Genomic DNA, 23,675 nt, shown 5'->3' on the forward strand with positions numbered 1-23,675 from the left:
GTCAAAAAAAGAATCTACATTTATTAAAGACACCTGCCTCCCTTTACACTTTCTGAATGCAACGTGTCAATCCAACAAACCTTCAGCATGTTTTAATCATATGTTATATTAGACAATGGAGTGCATGTTCTGGTTTCCACTACCACTAAAAACATGTACAAAAGGCCAGGATGAATGGGAGAGCAAGTGTGGGACAACGGATGCAAATTAGCCCATGGCAACAATCTGTGGCTTGTTCATTAACATGCGCGGCGCATGTTAATCAAATAAACTAATAAAACTATTCGACATGTGCATCAGTGGCAGGTTCAAAATGGTCAGCCATGAAATACATGTACAGTTAAGTTTTGTCAGATAAAGCATTTGGACTTGCATCAGACAGCACTTTCCAGTTATTACAAATGACAATCCCCAAACTAACATTTCATTTTAATTAAAAGATGGGTTCTGTACAGTTATGAATTACAATTCAAGAAAAAGTGTACAGCTCTTAATTAAAAAAGTTCAAATTCAACAAATTTGCAGTTTACAGATATTTTACAGTATCAATAATTACACGGTAAAAACAGCACCAAGTGACACAATGACCATGCATCAGAGAGGAACACGTACAAAGGCACACTTCTAAACATAACTGAAAAGGTTCAGGCAAACCCACACCTGAACTTTCACCCAGTCTCCTTCACTGATCACAGTGTTAAAGGTCTGTTGTAAACATCGACAGACTTGTTCGTCTAGTCATTTATCAGATTATATTTAAAAAAAAGTCTTTAAAAAGATCAAATAGTTGACAATTCATTGTGGTGATGCCATGAGTTGATCTGAAGTGTTTCCAGCTCTTTGCAAGTCTCCTGAACCAGTGTTGATCACGTTGTATCATAAAGTCTTCCTCTTCACATCTGCTTGGCCTTGACCAACATCTGTAAAACAAGGGATTTCTGATTGCATTATTGACTACAGCTCCAGTATTCTGTAAAGTCATAGAGAGAAACTTCAAATATGAAGCCACAACGGCTCAAAGTTGTCCTAGGCCAAAATTGAGGCCTCAAACAGGGACTTAGTCTGATGAGTAGGAAACTCATCAGCATAAGGAGGAAGTGAAGTTACAAATCTGATAACACAAGGACAGGACGGGCAGACAGGGATATCCCTAGGCGGGACACAACAGGACACAGGACAGAGGGGAGAGTTTACCTGAGAAAGCGAGCTGCAAATGTGGAGGCAGAGAAGTCTGAGAGCCTGACTGGAGACTCTTATACACATCTAAGAAGATGGGACAGGGGGTGGGGGAAAGACAGTAGACAGGAGTTTAGGAAGGAAACACAGGGTAGTGGGCAAACAAAATGGACAACGTCAGACAGAAGCTTACAAGTAGACACCATAAGCAGCAACAACAGGACACAACATTTTCACAAAACATCCAGATAACACAAACACATACACCTCATCTGCTCAGCCCTGGTTTTTGAGTGAAATGCCTGGTTCAGATGTCCTTGTTCAAGTGCAACTTGTAAAGCAACTTTGTGTGTATGGGAGAGTGCCATGAAAGGTTATGGTTAAGGTGTGATGTATTTATTTATTTGCCTTCTGCATTTGACGCATCCTCCGATGCCGCTGTACCAGGAGGAACCCTACACAGACACGGGAAAACATGCAAACTCCACACAGAAAGACCGTGATTGGCCAGATCTTCCTGAGAAGCACGAGCACAAAGCGCTGCGCCACCCGAAAACTAAAACTAATGTGTCATATTTCTGGTTGAGCCCAGTTGTGCTTGTATGTGCAGTGGTCACTCACTCTGTGTCAGTGTAGAAAACGGAGTGTTGCTACTGGCCGTGGAGCCGCTGGCGGTAGTACTGGAAGCTGCTGTCCCGAGGGAGCTGAGGCTGAGCAGAGAGGGGAACTGGAAGGGTAGGGACACAGGCACCAGACCTCCCAGCATCCCAAAGCCCAGAGGCAGAGAGGAGGGTGAGCCCAGCAGAGAGCTGCTACCTGATGTAGAAACCTGGACACAAACAATAAGTAAACATGAGTCACAGTGAATATCTTAAAGTTGTAGACTAACATTATATTTACAGTTTACGTTTCATTAAATGTAGAAATGTAGAAAGTCTTTCTGGGAGCTACAAGGGCTGAAAAACTACTGGTAGCACTTGAATTACAGGTTGGATATGCCTGAGCTCGCCGGTGGCTTTGCTATGGCTTAGATTCTTGTCCCCAAATGCAAATTAAAATTATAGTTTAATTAGCAACAGTCTCTCTGATCCAGTTCCACACATCCCTTCCCTGTACAGATTTGACACAACATAAACTTTGCTAAACTGGGAATGACAAACCTGTGTTATTTGAGGTGAACTGGTGGTTGATGGGACAGGTTTGGCCCCTTGTAGGACTGGCTTGACCCCCTGAGGATTCGGCTTGACCCCCTGAGGAATCGGCTTGACCCCCTGAGGAATCGGCTTGACCCCCTGAGGAATCGGCTTGACTCCCTGAAGAATCGGCCTGACCCCCTGAGGTATCCCTGGCCCGGGCCGTGGCCTATGGCTGACAGAGGCTGCTGTGATGGAGGCGGCTGTGTGCTTGTTCATAGGCGAGCTGTTGATAAGGCTAGAGGTGGTGGTGCTGCTGGGGGTCTTCTGTCCCGGGATGGTAAAACTGCCTGGGCCTGGTTTGGCTGCAGCTCCAGGTGAACCTGAGAACGACGGACGGAAGGAGGCAGGACTTTTGGGAGAGTACTGGTGTATGGACGGTGCGACCTGAGACCGAGGGGGCTGTGGAAGGGCCGGGGAGGAAGAGCCACTCACTGCGGGGCTGGGGGCTCTGGAGGACAGTTTGATAATGGGGGCTATGCTGCTGTGGGCCGGTTTGGTGAGAGTGGCGTGCATAGGCGTGATGAAGTTGGATTGTGGTTGTGACGGGGCAGGGGAGGGCGTGTGGGGGAGCCGAGGGGGAATGTAGGGCTTGGGTGTGAGGTGTAGAGGGCCAGACTGGAGCATGTGTGGTCGGGACTGAGGGGACGACAGCAGGACCGTGTCACTGCTTTTGGAGCTGCTGCCCTTGAGGAGGCCTGAGGGCACCATGAGGGGGGAGGCAGTGGCTGGGGGACGGGGCTTAGGAGATGAGACTGTGGCTGACATGTTGGCTTTGGCCACACCCACACTCACAGTTCTTTGAGAGTTTAGCACCGAATGTCTATGAATCTGTGGTGAGCTTTTACTTAGAGCGTCCACTCCAGGCACCCGTCCTGCGGCCAAGGGGGAGGCGCTGACTGAGGCAGGCCGGGACAGAGGGCTGGACGTAGAGGTAGACAGATAGTGAGGTGTGCTGATGGAAGTGCAGTTGATAGAGTTCTTTTTTTGCTGCTGGAGCACAGGGGAGGAGTGGAGGCTGGGAGGAGGCTTGGGCGCCTCAGGGGACGGCGGGCTCTCCCCCTGGGCCAGGCCCTTAGCAGCATTGCCCAAGATGGCTAAGGCGTGGGAGATCGAATCCAGGGAGGGGGCTGCCAAGTCGTCATCTAGAGAGTCCAGACAGATGGGTTCTGTTGGGGATTGGGGCGGTCTCCTAGCAACCGGTGACGGTGTTGGGGCTGCTGAGGACGTCGACCGTGGTGTCCATATCACTGGCTCCTGTGATAAACACAACACAGAGCGTCAAAGACATACTACAAAACGGTTCAAAACAGTTCAAATAAAACAGAGAGCACTCATTTCAAATCTACTTTTTAATGCAAATAAATCACACATTGATTATTACCACAATAGACTTTCACGTAAGTATGCAGCAAGGTGAAACTGAATTAAAGAGAGTTACACCTTTATTAGTATGTGGATGTTGTGCAATTGTGTTAATGTATACACAATAAATAGGCAAGAGTTATTGTTTTCTGTTCCATGATTTTTGTTAGGGAACATTTACGCCTCTCGATGATAGCAGTTGCCCAGGAATAGAGCCCAGGAGAGGAGACTAACCTTAGCCTTGGCCTTGGGAGTAGGAACAATCTTTTTCTTCGCTCTGAGGAGAAAGAGTACAGCCATTCTTACAAGTATCACCCATTTGTCTGTTCTGTGATTTGTTTTTATGCCAGGCATTTGCATTACTGGTGAATAATGATGTGAAAAATAACATACGTGTAGCCTGTGAGATGACCATGTACCAGAGTGCTTTCTTTAAACAGCATCCTGTAAAATACAGTCATACAAATAAGAGTCAAATGATGCTCCAATTAACTCATGTTAAAAGGTTTTAGTGTATGCACCTGGCCTGCATCCAGCCTTTGGGCCACAGGGGCTTGACCTCGTTCTCCATGAAGGCCTTGAGGTAGTCCTCCAGGGACATGGAGTTCTTCCCCTCCAGCTCGTAACAGTTCAGCTTAATGCGCACTAGATTACAGAGCAGCGTTCTGAAGGAACAATATAAGCAGTTAATTTCACCACTAAAAAGCACTGGAGCTTTAGAACCATCTCAGAAATCTGACCTGAGTTTATCGTCCCAGAGAAACTTCTTGCGTGGACCCATGACCCTCTTTCCTGGCTTCTCCTCGTCATCATCATCTGAGCCATTCTTCTCCCCCTCCTCCTGCTGCCTGGAAAACAGAATATCAAATGTAGCAAACATTGCACTTTGAAAACTCCTTTCAAATGTGACTTCTCATTCTTTTGAAATTTGTTGCAGGTGGAAGCAGAGGGAGGGAGGGCAAGGAAGGGAAGGGAGAGAGTTCAGCTTCATGACAATCAGCTGGTTCAGCAGAGAAGCATCGCTATGGCAGCATGTGGTGTCGTGGTGGGGGTCAATAGTCTGAGAGCGTCTGTGCGACCTGCCACAGGCGCCGAATGTCTGCTGTCATGGTGTAGTTTGTTTGATGACATTTAAGCTAGATTAAGGGGAACTACTTCTGTAAAAGGACATTTCTCAAGTCGCTTTTGTTGGAGTATCGCGGTGTGATGTGCTGGTTGTGTTCAGATTAATAAAACATTTACAATTGTCCAGCCGCAGTACAAGGACGTGTGCCATACTTACTTTGCCACTTTAGCAATGCAGTCCATATTGTAGCGCGTGATCTGCTCGGGCATCACGCTGCACACGGCCAGTTTGAGTTTGAGCAGAGGAGTTCTGAGACGGTCGTCCTGGGAGACAAGAGACAAGACTCAGGAGGCACCAACAGATAAAAATAGAAAATAGGGCACGCGGAGAAGAGGATGTCAGCACAACTACAGCACTGTTAAGGTACACCTGCAACAATACCAGCTGCATACTCTTGCACGCTCACTATAAAACCTACTTGTTATGTGCTATACTGAAAATCTACACCTTAAGTTCATGGCCCAGGAAACTAAATAAAAACTGTACTGAAAGCCCGATTTGTGCTTGAGTCAAGGATTTCACCACCTACGTGTCTGAGCTTGTACTGAGACAAATCTGGGAGTTGCAACATTTATTTGTTTGAAAGAATGAAGCACTCCTCTGCTCACCTGAATGTTGAGGTTGAGTTTCTTGAGTCGTTTGAGCAGAGCCTCTTTGTTGCAGGGCACGAAGGCCTCGAGGTGGGAGTAAATTGCCGCACGCACATCTGTTGGCTGCTCTTGAACCTGCAGCTCGATACTGGACAAAGACACAAGAGCCGGGACAGACATAAGTTTGCGTTTCCGCGCCTGCTCCACGTGAGCCGGTGTCAACTTACTCCAATAAGATGTTGTTCATATCCAGGGTGAAAAACTTCTTTCGTCCCTCTTCATCAAACTGCCTGGACGCCTGCAACCAACAAAAACAGTTAATGAGACAAATGTGGGGCGAGTGCGATAACAGCTCATCCCTTCACTCGATTTTGCAAAATGATAAAGCGTGATGATAAAAGGCTGATTCATACCGCTCTCAGGTCCTCAATGCGCTTAGCGAGCGGTGCAGGGAGTCCGTTGGGCAGAGGAGGGGTGGTGGAGTTGCCCTGGGACACTCTGCCCTTATGCCCAAATGAGCCATTCTCCCCTTGTCCCGGACTGTGAGGGGAGTCCAGCAGCCCAAAGTCCAGGTCTCCCATCATGTCTTGCAGGATGTCGTTGTTGGCTGTCCCGAGCAGCGACATTACCACGGGGTCGGCGCTGAGGTCGGCCATGCTGCAGTCATTGTTGCCGGTGGGTTTTGATTGGTTGGTGATCAGGGAGCTGTTGGGGGCGGGCAGTTTAGTGTTGGGTCTTTGCTGAAGGCCTACAGTTGGGTTCTTCTTGCGCATCTCCTCCTTCTCCCGGTTGAAGCGCCGCAGCATGTTAGCCAAGTGCAGCGAGTCCTTCATCAGCTTCTTCCTCTTCTTTTTCTCCGGACGGTGAGCGTTCAGAGCCGACACTCTACAAGAGAAGCGGAGAGAAAACAGATAGAGGTTTGGGTTCAAGTAGAACGTGAATAATAAACTAGTATTTACATCAACTTCCAAGTAATACAGAAACGACAGCTACAACTCATGGAGATAAAACTGTCTGCACATGACAACTGAAGACTCTGCTCCATCCACGGCTTATTGTATCATTATAAACAATGAGTGTATCTAAATATATCTGTCAGCAGTGTCTTTACAGTACAATCAACACGGTAGATAACCACACAGGAAGTACAGGGTCTCTGACAGTTTACAAATGACACACTTCATGTTTTTAGTGTCTCGTAGGTAGACACATGAAGCAAAAACTTGAGGACTTGATGGATGAACAGCTGAATGCACACATTTTTACAAAGATGATTATTAAAAAATGAGAACCTTACCCCGACTTTGGTACTTTATTCTTCCTGGGTTTCTTCTCTTCCAGGACACCAGCCTCTTGCTTCTTTCTGCGCTTTTTAATTACCCGTTCTTCTCCATCTTTCATTTTCTGCACACAACAAAACAGACATAAGAAGTTAAAAGCTTGTAAAGAAGAAAAAAAGTGTACATTTTGAAGCCCGGTCAATTCTACTCGCATCTGCACCAAGCCACTGACTGTACCATATTCTCAAAACAACTATGCATGTTTCCAGGAAGAGTGCGCGATGTTGAGCTTGTGTGTTTCCACAGCTAACGAGGAAAGAAAGGAAAGACTGGTAAAGGCATAGACTTGTGCTATACATTACCACCAAAGCAAACTATATCCTGAAACCTCACTGACAAAGGGTTTCTTACGTTTGGTTTATTACAAACACAGGCATCAGAGACAGAGCCAAAGTTACCTTAAAGTGGTTTTCGGCTGTACCGGTTTCCTCTCCCTCAGAGTCGGAGGCAGCTCTGAACTGCAGTGTCCCCGTGTTGATGTAGAATCCTCCATGTTTAGTGGTGAGGGAGGCCGGGACCAGCTCGTCATACTATCAACAAACAAGTGTTCCTTTAGTGTGGAAAACGTCGTTATGTTTGCTATATATACTGCTGGGAGAATACTTAGAAATTGTATGAAGTTACTGAATACTTGCCTTGAAATGTATTTTTGTAACGTATTCCGCTACTTTGTCTAATCAGAGTACTGTATTCTGAATACTTTCACATTGTCAGGCATTATATTTGTGTGTAAATATGGCGTACATTACAAAAATAAAGACTACGGTTGTTGAAACACCTGTTATAAACTCACTTGCCATTATTAAGGTACTCAAAAACTCTCTTGGCAAATGCACGGGAGCAGCAGATTACAGCGCATCATGTGACGCACATTCTATTCTACTCTAAATACATGTATTTAGTTACAACCCAACACTGGCTACGTAACATGTAAATAAATGCTCAAAGGAAAAACTAAAGGTATATTGTTTTTCCCTTTAGAACCTGATGAGGACCTTTTATTTCAAAGACTTGGAGTGATCTGGGTAAGCAGCACACAGAATGTATTTGATGTATCTGAGATTGTTGTTCAGCCTAAGAATGTGCCAACGTTGAAATGCAGTTTTAATATAAACAGCTCACTACTCACAGCTTCTGAATTGTCAATAAAGGGGTCAGTCTCATCGTAGCCAAAACCAATATCTATGAGATCCTGCATGCGGTCTTTTTTCTTCTTTTTGGCTCCTCCATTTCCCTGCACAGAGAAAACAAAACAAAACATCACAGCAAGAAATCACCAGCCATGTTGAATGACTTGATGTACTGAAAGCAACACGTACATATTTGCTCTCAAACTTCTTGGCCAGCTCTTCCACTTCGCGCCTTTCCTTGTCATCGTCAGCAAAAGGGTCACTGGGGTCGAGGGAAGGTGCCAGTCCTTTGGGTACTGTTGAACAGGCTGCCTTTTCCTTCAAATATTAAGGGGAACAATTTCACAGTTAGAATGAGGCGGGTGAGCCCCTGTTGTATTGAACAGCATAAACCCTGCTATAAGTGCAGCTCCAGTGAAATGTGTCAAAAGGCAAAATGCCATTCCTACAAAATGGCTTAAACTTGAGTGAAATGTTGTATTGTTTGATTGGTTAAGCCATTACATTTGATTCAAAGAAAACTTAATCAACTATAATAAACTATAATAACATCTGTCGGTACAAAGCGCCAAACAGTAGTTGTCCTCTTCACTATTAAGACAACATAAGCCATAATAGTTTATCTAAATGTGCACAGCCTCATTAAAGTTAAATGTCACGTGATAAGAATATTTGCATTGGTGGTATTAATGAACTGAGTCTTGGCACAGCTAACAGTGTTTACGAGGCGTGTGTATTCCCTGGGGCCGCTCCTGCACACATGCATCATGGGGCTGTTGTTGGACTGACCTGAGAGTGAGTGGAGTTGGTCAGCTCGCTGTAGTTGAACTCCGCAGAGCCTCTCTCGCTGGGCTCGCTCAGAGAGAGGTTCAGGCGGACAGTGGGCTTACACTCGTCGCTCTCGCCTCCTTTAGTATCTCCAAACTGAGCCGCACCACCTCCTGACCCTTTGCCCGCAGCACTTCCACCTCCATCTTTCCCAAAAGTGATGTCCGCGCCGTCCTCTTCGCGGCGGCGCTTCTTGCCGGGTTCGGGGGTTTGCGGCGCGGTGCTGAAGGATGAGATGGTGACAAAGGGCACTTTCCTTGGCTCTGCCATCTGACGATCCCCGTCCAACTACAGGCCACAATACAGGCAATGGCAACCTCCCCTGGAAGCTACACCAGAGGTGGTCGACAAGTACAACTAGCTCGTTGCTCTGCTAGCTAGCTTCACTAGAATGAGTGCTGCAGGCAACACAATGACTTTTCTAGCTCCGCTGCCCCTTTTAATCCATAAAGTCCGAGTCCTGGAGCGGTCCCGCCGCCGAAGAGGGACTTCAACTGTAAAAAGAAGTCGTCCAAAGTGTTCCCATTAAATCGGTCAGCTACCGCAAGGAAGATTCTGTAGTAGCCATCTTGATCATTATTATCATTATTCAGTGGCTGGGTGTGCGTATGAAAAGAAAGCGGAAGGCGAGGAGGAAAAGGATCAGTCTTTGTCCAATGGCAGCGCAGGGGGACGCCCACCTGACCCACACGCGCGAATAGAGCGCACAGGATTGTTCCGCACACTGCACAGGCGGGAGGTCAGCTCAGCACATGCTTTCCGTGTGGACATCACGGTCTCTTTTCATTTGTATGAACGTGAATCACAACTGAACTCGTTCCATTAATCCCGCCAATATAACTATGACTAATCCACCTCCAGCCTGCAGCTCGCAGTAGTGTATTGGGCATCATTTTTCTTGTGTCCTCTGTGCAGTCTCATGCCATACTTCACATTGAAGCTTTAAGGAGTCAATTTATTTTACAGCATTCATGTTAAGCTGAAGTACCCACAAGCCATACAAGACAACACAGCAAAGTCAGCGTGTAAAAAACACTTTTATTGTTGCCATCTGTATTTTAAGACCAGTCAGAAGTGGCACCACCCCAGTCAGATGCCTGGGCAGTGGGCGCAGTGGACCAGTCCTCTGTGGCAGGCTGAGTGCTCCAGTCCTCTGCAAAAAAGAAAAAAGGATTAGCAAAAGGTGTTGAACAGCTTTTAATACTCTTCACTTTTAAATAGAGCAACTTACCAGAAAAGACTTCACCGGTCTTGACTGGTGCAGCAGCAGCGGCGGCGGCGGCAGTGGCAGGAGCAGCAGCGGCGACTAAGAGAAATAAATTAGATTTGGCCCATATACATACAATACACAAAGATGTTCAAAATAACTTACCCGCTGGGAACTGCTGGATGGGCACAGATGGCACAGCAACACCCTCAGACCAGTCAGCCACCTCGGGCTGGGCAAACTCAGCAGCAGGAGCGCTCCATTCACCCTGGAACTCCTCTTTCCCGACAGCCTTCTCTGCTGCAGCCTGCTCCTCCTTCTCAATCTGACATAAAATCAAATTTAAGTGACATTCTGCGGTGAAATTACTGTAGTTTTTCCATTTGTCCAATTATACATACCTCTTCAGGATCCCTGTAGAAGTACAAATCAGGCATGACCTCCCATGGGTGTTCCCGAGAGATTGTGCCCCTCATCCTCAGAACCTCTCTAGCCAACATCCACCACATCAGACCCACAGAGTGGTGGCCCTGCAAACAAAAGACAAAGACAGTCAGTTTCACAATAGAGTACTTGAATGTATCATAATGTGTATGTTTACATGTTGCCACAACATTTAACCCCCCCTTTTCATATTATGAAAGACAGGCAGACCAAAGTGAGGCATTTTTATAGCACACATCATACACCAGCACAAACAGGATAGTGCAGGCTTTAGCCGTGTGCACCCGAGATTTTAACATTTGAAATATTCACCTTGTTGTTGCAGGGAATGGAAATATCAACGTATCTCAGGGGAGAATCTGTGTTGCACAGAGCGATTGATGGGATGTTCACATAAGAAGCTTCAGTGAGGGGCTGGTGGTCAGCACGTGGATCTGTCACAAGCAGCAGACGTGGCTCTCTGAAAGCAGCCTGGATCTGATTGGTGAAGGTTCCTGGGGTGAAGCGACCATGGAAAGTGGTGGCGCCAGTAGCAGAGGCGAACTTCAGCACTGCCCTCTACCGGAACACAACAAGATAATTTAATCTCATTTCAATTCAAGTTTGCAAAATGTGTGGTTGTTAATCTAGGCGCCACTCGCAGACTACAGTCCTAATGGCGCCATTGAAAAAACAACCAAGTCACTGTAGCACACTTCCGACACCAGAACACCGACAACAATGTCCGGCTTTAACAGAGTGCATAAACTTGATAAGTCTGAGTACTTTACCTGTCCAGTGTTCCTAGAAGAGATGACGCACACATCAGCTGGGTTCTCAATGGCAACAATGGCTCTGGCTGCAAGCAACAGCTTTTCCCAGGTCTTCTTCAGGTTAATGATGTACACACCTGCAACATCACGGTTAGTAACATTGGCAAAGACTCAGTTCACTCTCTCTAACCCTTTTCACTTACCGTCACTTTTCCTTTTGTAGACGTACTGCTCCATCTGGAAGTCCAGGTTGGTACCTCCCAGATGGGTTCCTGCGGCCAGGAACTTCAGCACATCCTCCTCCTTCATTTGAAGGACATCTAGACCTCCGGACATCGTGACCGCTTTCCCGTGAGCAACGAGTAATTGGGAGAGCTGCAGGAACAAACATCAAAAGTGAAAAACTTTAATCATTCAACTTTCTGGTGCAAAGACTTGAATATTCATGATGTCACAGCGATATACAAACGGGATACACGTAATACAACTTTTAAAACTCATCTCTTTTCACATTATCTAGCTAAAAAACTGAAAGAAATACAAGATGTTTGCAGTACATCATTTGTGTACCAATTTGTGATCCAACTTTGCTCATGCTAACCCGAGGTGCTCTGTCCGCGTGCCTCCGCTTAGCATGTTAGCTTCAAATTAGCTACAAGTAGTATGTCAAATGCTAGCGTCAAAATGAACCCCATTTGCGCTTGTGAACTGGCATAGTGTGTGTTTAACTACTAGTATGTATGAATACTACTTTAAATCATCGCAACTTAAACGTTCAATGGCAAATAAATGCCTTTAAAACTCACCACGAAACAACGCCGTATGGAAATCTGACCACACGGTGAAAAAAGAGGACGTTTAGCGGAAATGACGTAGGTTTTATACCCCCGTGTCCGAGCTCATGATTGGTCAGCGCACTCGCAACCGGAAGAAACGCTCGCAATAAAATAAAATTATGGGCCCGATGGATCTGTTATATTAAACATTTGACCTCCCGTACTAACCCTCACCTGAACAGAGCACATTTTCTACAGTTTGGCGTTACCCAAATCTCAAAGCGTTAGCATTAAAAAGCGACGAAAAAGCAACAGAGACGTGGCGAAAACACGACAAAAATGAAGGAAAAACGTAACAAAAAGCAGAGACGCAAACCTGACATAAAAGCTTTAAAAAATGTGACAAAAAACAGACGCTGCAAAAAAATTTGACGAAAAAGTTACGATTACTGTAGCTTTGAAATGAGGCACTGTTGCTCTCCAGTTTAGAAGCTTTTAGATTTGGGTAAAGCCAAACTGGAGAAAATGCGCTCGGTTCAGGTGAGGGTTAAGAGGTTAACCTGTAGCCTAAGTAAAAAAAAAAAAAAAAAAAAAAGTTTCTACATTTGTCCTCCAGGTGGCGCGTAAACCACATGCACGCAGCGGGGATGGGTTACCAGCGGTCAGCTCTGAGAGTCGGATGAGTATCCCATATTAAGATGTCAAGACCATATTAAGAAAATCCCGAGACGCTGACTTCTCGGTGAAAGATTGACGCTGCAGCAATATTTACCAAAGATAAAATGTTCAGCACACCGGCGTTACAACATCAACACAAAGTCAAGGCAAACTTGTTATAAAATAAAGAAGAACACAGGCTTGCTATGGAAACGAAAGACGCGTTTTGTCTTTTGCGCACAATGACATTTTGTGATATAGTGCCAATAGGGCCCAGGAGGGGGTTTGGCAACAGATGACATGTTTTGAACTTTTCTGGGAAATGACAAAGGGTTTTGACGATAAGTTCTCTCCTTTGAGGCAAACAACATTGATTTAGGAGTTCATTCTGATTCATTTAGTGTTGCTCCATGATGGCATCTTTTGCAATAAATTGATTTCAAATAGAGAACATAAAAATGATAGACTTGCAGACACGCACTGTGAAAATCTCTCTCATTCAGTATATTGGAAGCATTAGGCGGTATATTTTATTATATTTGAATAAAGATGAGCAATAATTAGCCTCTTTCCAAATGTCTTTTGGATTAACGTTTCCATGTTCAAAATAAATAAATACATCCACCCATTAATTTAAGTATGTCATTTAGTTGCTACCAATGACAGAACTAAATCCTCCAAACTCCATAGTTCACAGCAATATGCTGACCAAAGTCTCCTTATCTGACCGGAATACTGATAATTTTCTGCTTTCTGCCCTCATTAACATTCGGCACAAAGTCATTCCTTGCTTCTGTAAAAGTGTGTCATATTGCTCCAGGTCTGGGTCACATCAGTGTGTGTCTGTGTGATTACTACAGCCTGCCTTTCTGGTTCACATGGTTAAGATAACCTGCTGGTTCAATCATTGACGACCCGAAACACTTCTTCTTTTTTCTTCTTTATTAAGTATAACAATAAAATGTACAATACCTAAAAAAATATTGGGAATTAGTCAGTAAGGTACTAGCTAGACAATATAAAATAATATATAGTATAAAATAAAGTGACCGGGACACTACAAAGAGAAAGTCCTGTAGTGTCTGTGCAACAAACAAAAAAAAGGCACAGTTTCATTATTAAAGTACTTTCAAGTGTGGGTCACTTTCTTAGTGGTCACTTAAAATAATTGTATCCAAAAGGCAACTTCACTGCAGTCGATTGGCAAGAGATCACACACTCAGAAAACAAGCTTGTTCATTGAAATGCTGGATTGTAAGTTTCACATTAAGCCAGGGAATGCTTTGTTGTTCCTGTGACCCAGCACAATGCATCACATGAAGGGTTAGCTCCATGTAACATGCAGGAAAGTTCAAATGTAAACGTGGCAGCTTGGTTTGGTCTATTTTCAGTGTCTTGACTTTCTTCAGTGTACAGTTTTACTTCAAGATTTAAGTCCAAGACGTGCCATCATCTGCTCAAACACAGACCAGGCCATGGCAGCCATCATAGTCCTCCTGAGCAGCCGTGGCACTGCGCCTCTGAAGAAGCCCTGTGCACCATGCTCCTACACAACACACAAACGGAATAACACGTTAGTACATCGCTTGCTCTCATTGGACACACATTACAATGACGAAGTTTAAAGCTTATATGCAATAGTTACCAAATAGATGTTTAATATGGCCTGTTGTGTCCGGAGCTGTGGATTGACTTGCACTTGTGTTTTGACCACATCTGCAGGCTGAGTGATCAGACAGGCCAACACCCCAGCCAGTACACCACAGCTGAAGTTTGCCAGAGGAGCGGCCGCAGACAGGCTGATTTCTGAAAGAGAACAGACAGTCAGCACACACCATCATATTGGAGAGTTTGTGGATATTTAGTGGCTTCCTCACATAAATTCACAATCCAGCTCTCACCTGTGGGCAGTGCAGCCTTGGCCTGGCTGTAGAACATGACGTAAATCCCAGAGAAAGGAACATCTCTAATGAGAGTGGCACACAATCCAGAGTAGAGCGCACCAGGGCCTTCTGTCCGACAGACACTTCGGAGGGCGCCTGCAACACTTCCGTAACTGTACCTGCCACACTACACAGCAATGACAACAGCGTTAGATAAAGACGAAGGATACTTTGGCATACAACATTAATGAAAACAATCCTTACTTCGAAGCGCGTCTTGATGACGGTCACAGGCAGCATGATGACCCCAGCCACACTGCGGGCCCCTCCTCCCAGCAGCACTGCCTCCAAGGCCCTCGGACTTCTCTCTTGGAAAAAGTGCTGCTTCAGGGTGAAGTATGTGCTGAAGTAAATGCCCACACCAGGAATGGTCCGCATACAGGACTGAAAAATTAGACATTTGTATACATTAAAACAAATTACTTATTTTTACAAAAACTGATGTGTGTACAGATTTGGGCATAAATCACATTCACAAAAAAGCCCTTTGGCTGGGGAAGAAATGACTTGCCTCCTTACCCATCACCTTAGGGTCATCACAGTAATATGATGAAAAAAAGAAACTAACCGCTGACACCCCTTTCCACAGGCCGAGCAGCTTCTCTGTGCGCACAACGTTCAGAAACACCGTCACCATGCCCACTCTGGCGGAACTGCAGGACAAACACAATCAATGTTAATCGATGGATCTCCTCCAGTCATGCGGGTCTCTTGTTTCAATGAATCTACAGGCCCACAATGACGCCATGTATGTTACTATTGACGATCGAGTAGGGCTGTTATGACGACTAATATATCAATCGTTCAAGGCGCTTTGCATAACATTTTGGATTACACTGTTGCCAGCAATGCAAACATGCTCCAAATGACGGGCTAGACACAGAAAATGCTATTTTTGTATTGGGTGATCAAAGAATGGATTTGGATGAGGCCCTAACCCGGGGGTCGCCTCCTTGTAGTGGCTTTTTGTCCCACTGGAGCAGCAATGTGATACCTCTACAAGGAGAAACAGTTCTGATGAGTAATCCATCGGACCTGTGTGCGGAACACTGGCTGTTACAAGATTAATAATTTGTCAAACGAATGTTTAGTATCTGCCCCACTGAAACAGCTTTAAATCCCGTTAATTGAACAACCATTTTACAATAGACTTTATAAAAATGTTTTGTATGAGGAAGTTTGTGTCAAAATAGGTCAATTTACTATCTCTCCTGTTAAAATAAAAAACACAAGAAGCACAGATTATAATTTATAGCCTATTTTTTAATGAATTAATAAGAGTAATGATAAAGAACATCATCAATAACAGAAACTATCAATGGTATTAATATAGAAAATAAATAAATCTACAAATAAGTGTTACATAAAAACAAACAAAACATAATTAATCATTTCAATCAATATTGTGAAGTAATTTGTATTTTAAGATAAAACGAATTTTTGAGATACTGTATATCAACAATAATATTAATCAGTTTGTTTGGTTGGTTGAGCGTTAAAACTATTGCGGCTCTTTGAGATTTTTGTTTGTTTCGAAATGGTCCTTTTGATGCTGTGGGTTGCAGACCCCTGGCCTAACCTGTTGGCTACATTTATTCAACATGTCCATGGAGACGAGCTGGAGACCTGTCAGGTTTTAGGAAAGGTAATGTGTAATTGTGTTTCATGTTGGGATATTTTAAGTGTTACTGTCATTCAATAATATCGTTCATGGCTATATTTTCCTGCCTCAGTGTGATGGTGTGGGGACGTGCAGACTGACCTGGGCTGCACCGTGTTCTGCACAGTCTGTAGCCGTGTCTTCACCAGGTCCAGGGGCTGGAACAGCAGCGTGGTGCAGGTCCCACTCAGGGAGCCGCACATGAAGGCTTTGACAGCAGGGTGAATCTGCACACAGAGAGACGCCACAGAAAGAACATTAGACTCACTCAGACAATGTCAATCCCAACCTTACGAGAGAGACGGTAATCAGAAGCACAGATACATGTTTATTGACTGAAAAGACTGGCCAAAGGTAAATAATCAGTTAAGCTGTATTTACAAAGTGCTTTACAAACACCCGACACCCGCCCAAACCCCCATCCTCCCAACCCCCACCATGGTAACTGTTTTACATCCAGAGCTCAACATGCAATCTTGAATCTGGGTGGGTATAGTTAAGAGTCTACTAAAGATATTGCTCCAAGAAATGTGCATTACATAAGCCTGCATTATGATTAACAGAGCATTTATACTTTGACTTTTCGCCTTCCAGTTGTTACCAGTATTACGAATGAAAGTAGATTATCAGACCGGTATTATCCAGACTGCAGTGTAATCTACAATTGCATTTAATGACAGGTGAGATTACGTAAGAAGAATAAAAGTCAAACTTACCAATGAAAGTTCCATAGCTCTGCAGGAAAATATCTCTGTAAAGGCGTCAAAGTGAAAACCCTACAACACAATTAAAAAAAAAAAAGCACAGATTAGAAAAAAACGCTTGCACAGAAAATGACTGAAGGTGGCAACAAGTCCTGGTTGGATTCTAGGATCAAATGGTGCCCCTGCAAAGGCCAAGTCAGGCCAAATTGCTGGTCACCTGTTCAGCTGTGTGTTATCCATTTATTAATGAGCCACAGTCAGCAGCAGACACAGCTCTAACCACGTACGTTCTGCTGCAGATTAGGAAAGTGATGCTCCACCATTTTCACAAGATAAAGCCATATAGGAATTTGCCACACAATGCATTGTATGGCAATTTTGGTTAAAAAAGTAGGGCAAATGTGTCAAATTAACTATTGTAGGATACGTTTGTAACGTTTGTGAAGCATGTAAAGACATATAGATTCAGACAATTCAGCTGATCTCACCTTTTTTGTTTGGCTCACACAGATTACACTCGCATCTTGTGGGTCTAGCTGCTGCAGTGTTTCAGTAGTAATTCAGTGTTTTCTTTCTTTGCTGAAGTCCTCTTGCTGTGAAATCAAGCTGCTCCAAATTCCACAGTACAGGCGACTACTTTCAGGGGACGCTGGTCCGGAAAACCTGAATTGAAAAGGTTTGACGATTCCAATGAAAGAAAACCTCAGCGGGAAAGCAACAAGATGACGAGCGAAGGTGAATGATCCACTTTATCTATGAATGAGCTGCCAGGACTGACCGTCTGGACACCGGTTCCTGTTTTTAATCGACGTAGCACTGGAGACCCCGCCCCGTGCGCACTTTGAAACTTCTGATTGGCTCAAAATCTAGTACTGGAGAAAAACGCCCACTGCAGAGGCTGCTCGTGTAAAAACAACCCGTTCAAATACACAGGGGTGGAAAGTTTAAAAAAATTTAAAAGTACAAACTATATGTACTTTTACTTTACTTAAAGGCCCTATACCTACCTGATTTTTTTCATTTCAAACAATGAAAGAGGAAGAAATGTTGGTGGGGGTATAAACTCATGATCCCTAATCTTTCAAACTATTTGTAGCATCCCAATTCTTAACAGGGACATGTTTATAGGCACATCTCACTACTGGCAGGGTCACTTTTCAGGGTCACTTTCACAATTTCATGAAATAGATACAAATTCTTTATAATTAGATATATGTTTCCCCCACAAATGTCTGAGTTTACAATATACTTAAGGAAGACAAAACAGATTTCATTCCATAACTAGAAAAGAAATCAGGTATAGCTCCTTTAAGTAGCCTACATTTTATGAATATTTTTTACTTCACTAGCCTACATTTTAGAGCCTGTATCTGTACTGTCTACTCCACTACATTTTTAAGTTGGGTTAAAAGTAAAAGTATTTTATTTTCAAAGAGGTACTTTCAAAACTATGATGAACTGGTTTAGTCCCAGTTTAGTGGTTTACTCCTTTAGACCTGGTCTAGACCCGATTTGATTCAAATTATATATATATATAGCCTACGTATAAAAAATCCTGCACATTTAACTCTTACTTTTTTTTATTATTTTTTTTATAATAATAATGCGTTGGTTTTATATAGCGCTTTTCTGGACACTCAAAGACGCTTTACATTGCATTATTCATTCACTCCATACCCGGTGGTGGTGGCAAGCTACTATTGTAGCCACAGCTGCCCTGGGATACACTGACGGAAGCGAGGCAACCAGTCTGCGCCATCGGCCCCTCCGACTACCACCAACCACTCACTCACTCACTACATTCGCCAGGCTTCCTGGTGTTACTAAACGGTCTCCCATCCAAGTACCGACCAGGCCCTTCCCTGCTTAGCTTCCAAGGTCTGACGGGATTGGGCATCGCAAAGGCGGTATGACCATACAATTTTTTACAATTTTAAAATTCAGAATTTTGTATTTTTTTTCTTAAGTTTAAGTATGATGTTGTTGTTTTTTTACATAACAGCTAACTGAGTTGTTCCAGGGCTATTTTCCTCCACTTTTTATACTGTTTTAGCTAATGCAAGTCAATGGAAATGTATGCCAATCTCCATGGTAACAGTGGAATTTCCCGAAGCTTTTCAGTCACTTTCAGCATAACTATAGTACTGTCGCTTGCATATAAAACTAACGCTGCTCAAAACCTAAAGAATATAGAAAACCCACACTTTAGTGACAATAAATTCCTCCTAAAAAAAAGCTTACTATTTTATGATTAAGTCTTTTAGTTATGAGACTTACGATTATTCAAGAGTTCTTCTTACCCGAGTGTCCCCATCTTTGTTTACCGTTTTCCTCCAAATTTGTGAAACTGGTTTGGACTAGCTGAGGCCCAAAAATCCACCACTGCCCTCTACTGCAACAAACATTACACCACACAAACAAAAAACACACCACGTGTAGCATTTACGAAAGCCTTTAATTGTTACAACATTTCACAATATGATTTGAACTCCAAGAGCAGACAGAGACAGGAAAGGAGAAGATGCATATTTTTCCATATATTAAGTGCGAAAGAGTGAGCCAACACATTTCCTCTCACTTCCCAGCAGTGTGAGCCAAAAGCTTCTTGAGGAGGGGGGGGAGGGGGGGACACAGCTTGCGATTTTCTTCCCCCCTCCATTCATAAAAAATAGTGAAGTTACAGTGAACAGGTTGTTTTGAATGTGCCTTTGGTCTATGACAACATTGCATTTCTCATCAAGCTGTGCCCGGGGAATACAGTGTGCAGCGAGTCAGTCTGCCCCCAAATACCTCCCATCCGCCGAAACGTTACAACCCATTGGAATTCAGCTACACGTTAAGGCCATAGTGAGTGTCGACATAAGGAAACACGCAACAGGCAGTGGTTTAGAATGGAATAATTTTACACAGTGCAAAATTATCAAATTCAGCACAGTCAATAGTCTTCTTTATCTTCATCTGCCTCAAATGTATGTTCCCCGTATGTGCGTAAAATAGGCTGAAAAGCGAGTGCAGCTAAGTTAATACATTTCAGCATATAAACCTTCATAATAATCTGAGGCGAGAGTAGCAGGAGCGAGAAAAACACAGCTCTTCCATTTTTAACCATTATAAAAACTTTAAAATACAAATCTATATTTTATTGAGATTTGGTCCCCTTCCAGTAAATCCGTCTTCATTTATTTAACCTTCTTCAATTAGAAAAATAGATCCTTAATTAGGACTGCTCATAATCGTATTGTTCCTTATAAAAATAGCACTATTATTTTTTTTGTTTTCCCAGAGAATGTAAAGTCAAAGCAAATAAACAGGCTAAAGTATTGTGATTATTGGTATAATGTTGCATGATAATTGTCCCATTGTATTGGCTTCTCTGTGTAATGAAGAATGCATAGATTGTCAAAGATAGCTGATGCTCAAAGTCTAGATTTTGGGGGGGAAAAGACCCAGCCATTAGTTTGATAGTATTGGTCTTATGAGCTTGTACAGTAATGCATATTCATGATGCAGTTCAGTTAGGTGGAGTAGAGATGCTTCACTCAGGCTTGGGCTCCGGGGTCTCGACCTTGGGTTCGCTCTCCTCGTCACTCTCGACAGTGCCAGTGCGAATAGTACGACGCACGCCAAAGGTTGGGAGGTCTCCGCGCCTGGAAAGCAAATATGATTTCTTGCTTATTCACATGTAGTGGCTGCTTTAAATGACTGTGATAGAAACCTGGGTTCGCCGTTGCAACACAATGGGTGATGCTTTTGCAAACGACAGGGTGAAACAAAAGCCAAGGCGTGATAACGACTTTCTTTCACTTATGTGCTAATTCACTCAGGATATCTGCAGTTGGTGACTTCACTACTCAATACTTCTCACTCAGGGACAGGAATGTTGATTGAAAGACACCGCTCCTCTGCCTTTGTCAATTTGCATCTGAATCTTTAGCCCCAACAAGTCTGGGCTGAAGGCTGCGCCCCCATTGACCACAATTTGAAGCTCATGTATGATGTAATTATAGGAAAAATACGTTCTTTAATAGATTGATTAAAAATTTTGTAGGATATATTGATTAAACCTAAATATTTCCATATACATGAACTGAGACTTATACAGGTGAAACTCCGAAAATTAGAATATCGTTAAAAAGTGCATTCATTTCGGTTACTCAACTTAAACGGTGGAACTAATATATGACAGAGTCATTACATGCAAAGTGACATATGTATAGCCTTTGAATTTTTGAAGTAAGCCATGATCAAAATAGTAACAAATAAATAGTAACAAAATAGCAACAATAAGGCTAGACATATGTTACTATGCATGTAATGAGTCTTTATCATATATTAGCTTCACATTTTACGTTGAATTACAGAAATAAATGAACTTTTGAACGATATTCAAATTTTCCAGAGTTTCGCCTGTATAGTGCATACGACAGCTCGTCTATAGAGCTCTCTGAACATCCGGGGAATTTCCCAGATTCCCGGATGTGTAGACCAGTGTTTCCCAACCAGAGGTACTGGGGGTACTCGAGGACCTAGCAGGGGGTACTTGGAACTATTTCAGATTGAAAAAAAGGGAAAAAGTAACAATTTTTTATAGGAAAAGCTATATTTTTCAGTAAAATGTGTTGCTTTGGGAGAATTTTAGGTTTATTTGGACTGCAACATTATCCTTTTTCTTACAAATACCACTTTTGATTAATTTTTTAATAAACTGCAACACCCTTGAGGTAGGGGGTACACGGTTGACCAATGAAAGGCCAAAGGGGTACGAAAGACAAAACGTTGGGAACCACTGGTGTAGACAATGGGCAGGTTATCGTGGTAATCGAATGACATTTCATCACAATCCAACAATTATTCAGTTTAATAGAATTTTCGATGAAGCAGAGAGCGGTGTTTTCATCTTTGCTAACCGTCATTTTGATTTGTGACGCAACACCGGAGAGCCTAATATTGCAGGGAAAATAAATAAATCCCGACTTAATGGGATGTTTACCTGAGCTTGTTTTTGAGGGTAGTCACTTCTCGGTTCATGGCGTCTGCTGACTCAGTGGCGTCTTCCAGCTCTCTCTGCAGTTTCCTTCGGTTTGCGTTGGCTCTCTGGGCCTCCTCCTCGGCCTCCTCCAGCTGACGCTTCAGCTGCTTCATGCGAGAGTTCAACTTGTCGGCCTTGTGAAAAATAACAAGGGCTTGGTTTAGACTGAAGAGTACAAATGGAACCACAAAAAGTCTTTTTGTGGTCTTTAAAAAGTAGGAATGCAACAATACAATATTGGTATTGGACTGAAAAATGAATGCGATATAGCGTGTGACTTCTGATTTGACAGTCAAATATCTTACCTGGTCCTTGTACTGCTCTGTGTTACGCCTCTCGTCATCCACCTGCAGGATGACCTCCTTCAATTTCTTCTCTGTGCGTCTCACAAGCTTTGTGGCACCCTGTCTCTCTCTGAGCAAAGAGCAATCAGACTTTAGCACGTTTTCAGATCACTTTTTACAGGTTTATGAATTGTTCCAGTTGTGTTCAAACAATTTTAATCTTAAACTAGACAAAAACATCCTCATCTATCAAATTAAAATGCAGTACCTGGTCTCCATGTCCAGTTGCTCCTCGAGCTGGGCGATTTTGGCCTCCAGAGCAGTCATGTTGGCCTTGTACTTGGACTTGACAGTTCCCTCCAGCTCCTGCAGCTTCAGTTTCAGCTCCTTGTTCTGACGTTCGAGTTGGGAACGGGCCCCTTCCACACGCTGACAGGTGCTGCGCTCGGCCGTCAACTCCACATTCATCTGGTCCGTCTGCACAGGCGCAAAAATTCAACATTGTTCGTCCAATCTCATGAACACAAACTGGGACTTAAGGGTAGAGCTCAGACCTGGAGCATAGCTTTCTTGAGCCTGTCGTTGACCAACTCAGTGTTGCACTGCTCCTCCTCCAGCTCTTCCTCAAGTTGAGCAATACGAGCCTCCAGGCGCCTCCTCTCTTCACCAGCCTGAGCACTGAGGGCAAATGGACAACAAGATGAGTAAATGCACAGAATACAGTAAATACTTAAAGTTGCATTAATATAATACACATCTCCTTGGACCATTTTCCTACATATATCAAAGGAATGCACTTAATGATCCAATGCATTTTTTGTATTGCAAAGAACATACTTCTTAGCGGCCTGGTTGTTGATCTCATCTTGGAGCTCGTCTCTTTCCTGTTGGGCCTGCCTCTTCACCCTCTCTGCTGCTGCCACCTCCTACAACAGGCACAGAGCAAGATTAGACAAGCCTTAGTAAGTTACAACTAAAATGCATGCAGGTGGTGCTTACGGACCTCCTGCATCTGGAGCATGTCAGCTTCCATGCTCTTCAGCTTCTTCTCACTCTCTTTGCTCTGGGCCAGGATTTCTTCTCTGGACATGCGAGTGTCCTCCAGTTCTCTCATCAGATCTTTCATTTGGGCCTGATCAGAGAAAGCCATTAACAACTGCAACATCTTTTGATTTTCTACAAAAAAAATCTGTGCTGATGCTGACCTGCAGTTTCTTGAGCTGTTTCAACGCCTCGTCTCTGCTTTTGTTGGCTGTGTCGATGGCCGCCTCAAGCTCCTTCAGATCAAGCTCCATTTTCTTACGAGCAGCCACAGCAGCAGAGCGTTGTTTCCTCTCATCCTCCAGCTCCAGCTCCATCTCTCTCACCTGGACCACACATTCATTTTAATGTGATTCATTTAATTATTATCTAGCATTCTGGCACATAAACACAACAGGACTGAATAATTATGATTACTGGGTATTACACC

The 23,675-nt window shown here is 43.7% G+C and overlaps 4 protein-coding genes across 4 annotated transcripts in view; all 4 read right to left on the bottom strand.

Moving 5' to 3' along the window:
* Window positions 1–488: 488 nt before the first annotated feature.
* Window positions 489–9,495, bottom strand: ubn2b (ubinuclein 2b). The gene is made up of 17 exons (XM_079564169.1): window positions 8,710–9,495; window positions 8,110–8,238; window positions 7,920–8,024; window positions 7,189–7,320; window positions 6,748–6,854; window positions 5,864–6,335; window positions 5,678–5,748; window positions 5,469–5,598; window positions 5,017–5,123; window positions 4,475–4,582; window positions 4,256–4,399; window positions 4,128–4,178; window positions 3,969–4,011; window positions 2,337–3,626; window positions 1,798–2,005; window positions 1,195–1,263; window positions 489–920 (listed from the first exon to the last, which is right to left on the bottom strand). The coding sequence occupies exons 1-17, from the start codon at window positions 9,016–9,018 to the stop codon at window positions 877–879; spliced, it is 3,519 nt and encodes a 1,172-aa protein (XP_079420295.1). The 5' UTR covers window positions 9,019–9,495; the 3' UTR covers window positions 489–876.
* A 254-nt stretch (window positions 9,496–9,749) lies between these two features.
* Window positions 9,750–12,021, bottom strand: rpsa (ribosomal protein SA). Its single transcript, XM_079564842.1, has 8 exons — window positions 11,958–12,021; window positions 11,355–11,526; window positions 11,170–11,288; window positions 10,712–10,957; window positions 10,357–10,485; window positions 10,121–10,280; window positions 9,980–10,054; window positions 9,750–9,901 (listed from the first exon to the last, which is right to left on the bottom strand). Exons 2-8 carry the CDS (start codon window positions 11,485–11,487, stop codon window positions 9,807–9,809), a joined length of 957 nt encoding a protein of 318 aa, XP_079420968.1. The 5' UTR covers window positions 11,488–11,526; window positions 11,958–12,021; the 3' UTR covers window positions 9,750–9,806.
* A 1,634-nt stretch (window positions 12,022–13,655) lies between these two features.
* LOC306969511 (mitochondrial glycine transporter B-like) lies at window positions 13,656–16,959 on the bottom strand. Its single transcript, XM_079565147.1, has 7 exons — window positions 16,904–16,959; window positions 16,290–16,414; window positions 15,096–15,180; window positions 14,732–14,911; window positions 14,486–14,654; window positions 14,230–14,390; window positions 13,656–14,130 (listed from the first exon to the last, which is right to left on the bottom strand). The coding sequence occupies exons 1-7, from the start codon at window positions 16,916–16,918 to the stop codon at window positions 14,008–14,010; spliced, it is 858 nt and encodes a 285-aa protein (XP_079421273.1). The 5' UTR covers window positions 16,919–16,959; the 3' UTR covers window positions 13,656–14,007.
* Window positions 16,960–19,337: 2,378 nt separating this feature from the next.
* Window positions 19,338–23,675, bottom strand: part of LOC306969374 (myosin-9-like) — a 29,112-nt gene continuing 24,774 nt past the window's right edge. The window contains exons 33-40 of the mRNA XM_079564990.1: window positions 23,410–23,571; window positions 23,208–23,336; window positions 23,042–23,130; window positions 22,759–22,882; window positions 22,473–22,681; window positions 22,226–22,334; window positions 21,882–22,054; window positions 19,338–20,538 (exon numbers count right to left, since the gene is read on the bottom strand). Of these exons, the coding sequence (XP_079421116.1) occupies window positions 20,427–20,538; window positions 21,882–22,054; window positions 22,226–22,334; window positions 22,473–22,681; window positions 22,759–22,882; window positions 23,042–23,130; window positions 23,208–23,336; window positions 23,410–23,571 (1,107 nt within the window). The 3' untranslated portion in view covers window positions 19,338–20,426. The remainder of the gene's footprint in view (window positions 20,539–21,881; window positions 22,055–22,225; window positions 22,335–22,472; window positions 22,682–22,758; window positions 22,883–23,041; window positions 23,131–23,207; window positions 23,337–23,409; window positions 23,572–23,675) is intronic.

The sequence above is a fragment of the Gobius niger genome (assembly GCF_951799975.1).
Source record: "Gobius niger genome assembly, chromosome: 10".
Taxonomy (NCBI): Eukaryota; Metazoa; Chordata; class Actinopteri; order Gobiiformes; family Gobiidae; genus Gobius; species Gobius niger.

Excerpts from the sequence above, each read along its gene's own strand:
- ubn2b (XM_079564169.1), bottom strand. The coding sequence starts at position 9,018 with ATGGCAGAGCCAAGGAAAGTGCCCTTTGTCACCATCTCATCCTTCAGC. Across the intron at positions 8,239-8,709 it reads CCAACTCCACTCACTCTCAG|GAAAAGGCAGCCTGTTCAAC; the intron begins GTCAGTCCAACA and ends TAATATTTGAAG. Across the intron at positions 4,012-4,127 it reads GGTCATCTCACAGGCTACAC|AGCGAAGAAAAAGATTGTTC; the intron begins GTATGTTATTTT and ends CTTTCTCCTCAG.
- rpsa (XM_079564842.1), bottom strand. The coding sequence starts at position 11,487 with ATGTCCGGAGGTCTAGATGTCCTTCAAATGAAGGAGGAGGATGTGCTG. Across the intron at positions 11,289-11,354 it reads CTACAAAAGGAAAAGTGACG|GTGTGTACATCATTAACCTG; the intron begins GTAAGTGAAAAG and ends GTGATGTTGCAG. Across the intron at positions 10,486-10,711 it reads CCATTCCCTGCAACAACAAG|GGCCACCACTCTGTGGGTCT; the intron begins GTGAATATTTCA and ends TTTTGTTTGCAG.
- LOC306969511 (XM_079565147.1), bottom strand. Across the intron at positions 14,912-15,095 it reads TGTGGAAAGGGGTGTCAGCG|TCCTGTATGCGGACCATTCC; the intron begins GTTAGTTTCTTT and ends CTAATTTTTCAG. Across the intron at positions 14,391-14,485 it reads CAAGGCTGCACTGCCCACAG|AAATCAGCCTGTCTGCGGCC; the intron begins GTGAGAGCTGGA and ends GTTCTCTTTCAG.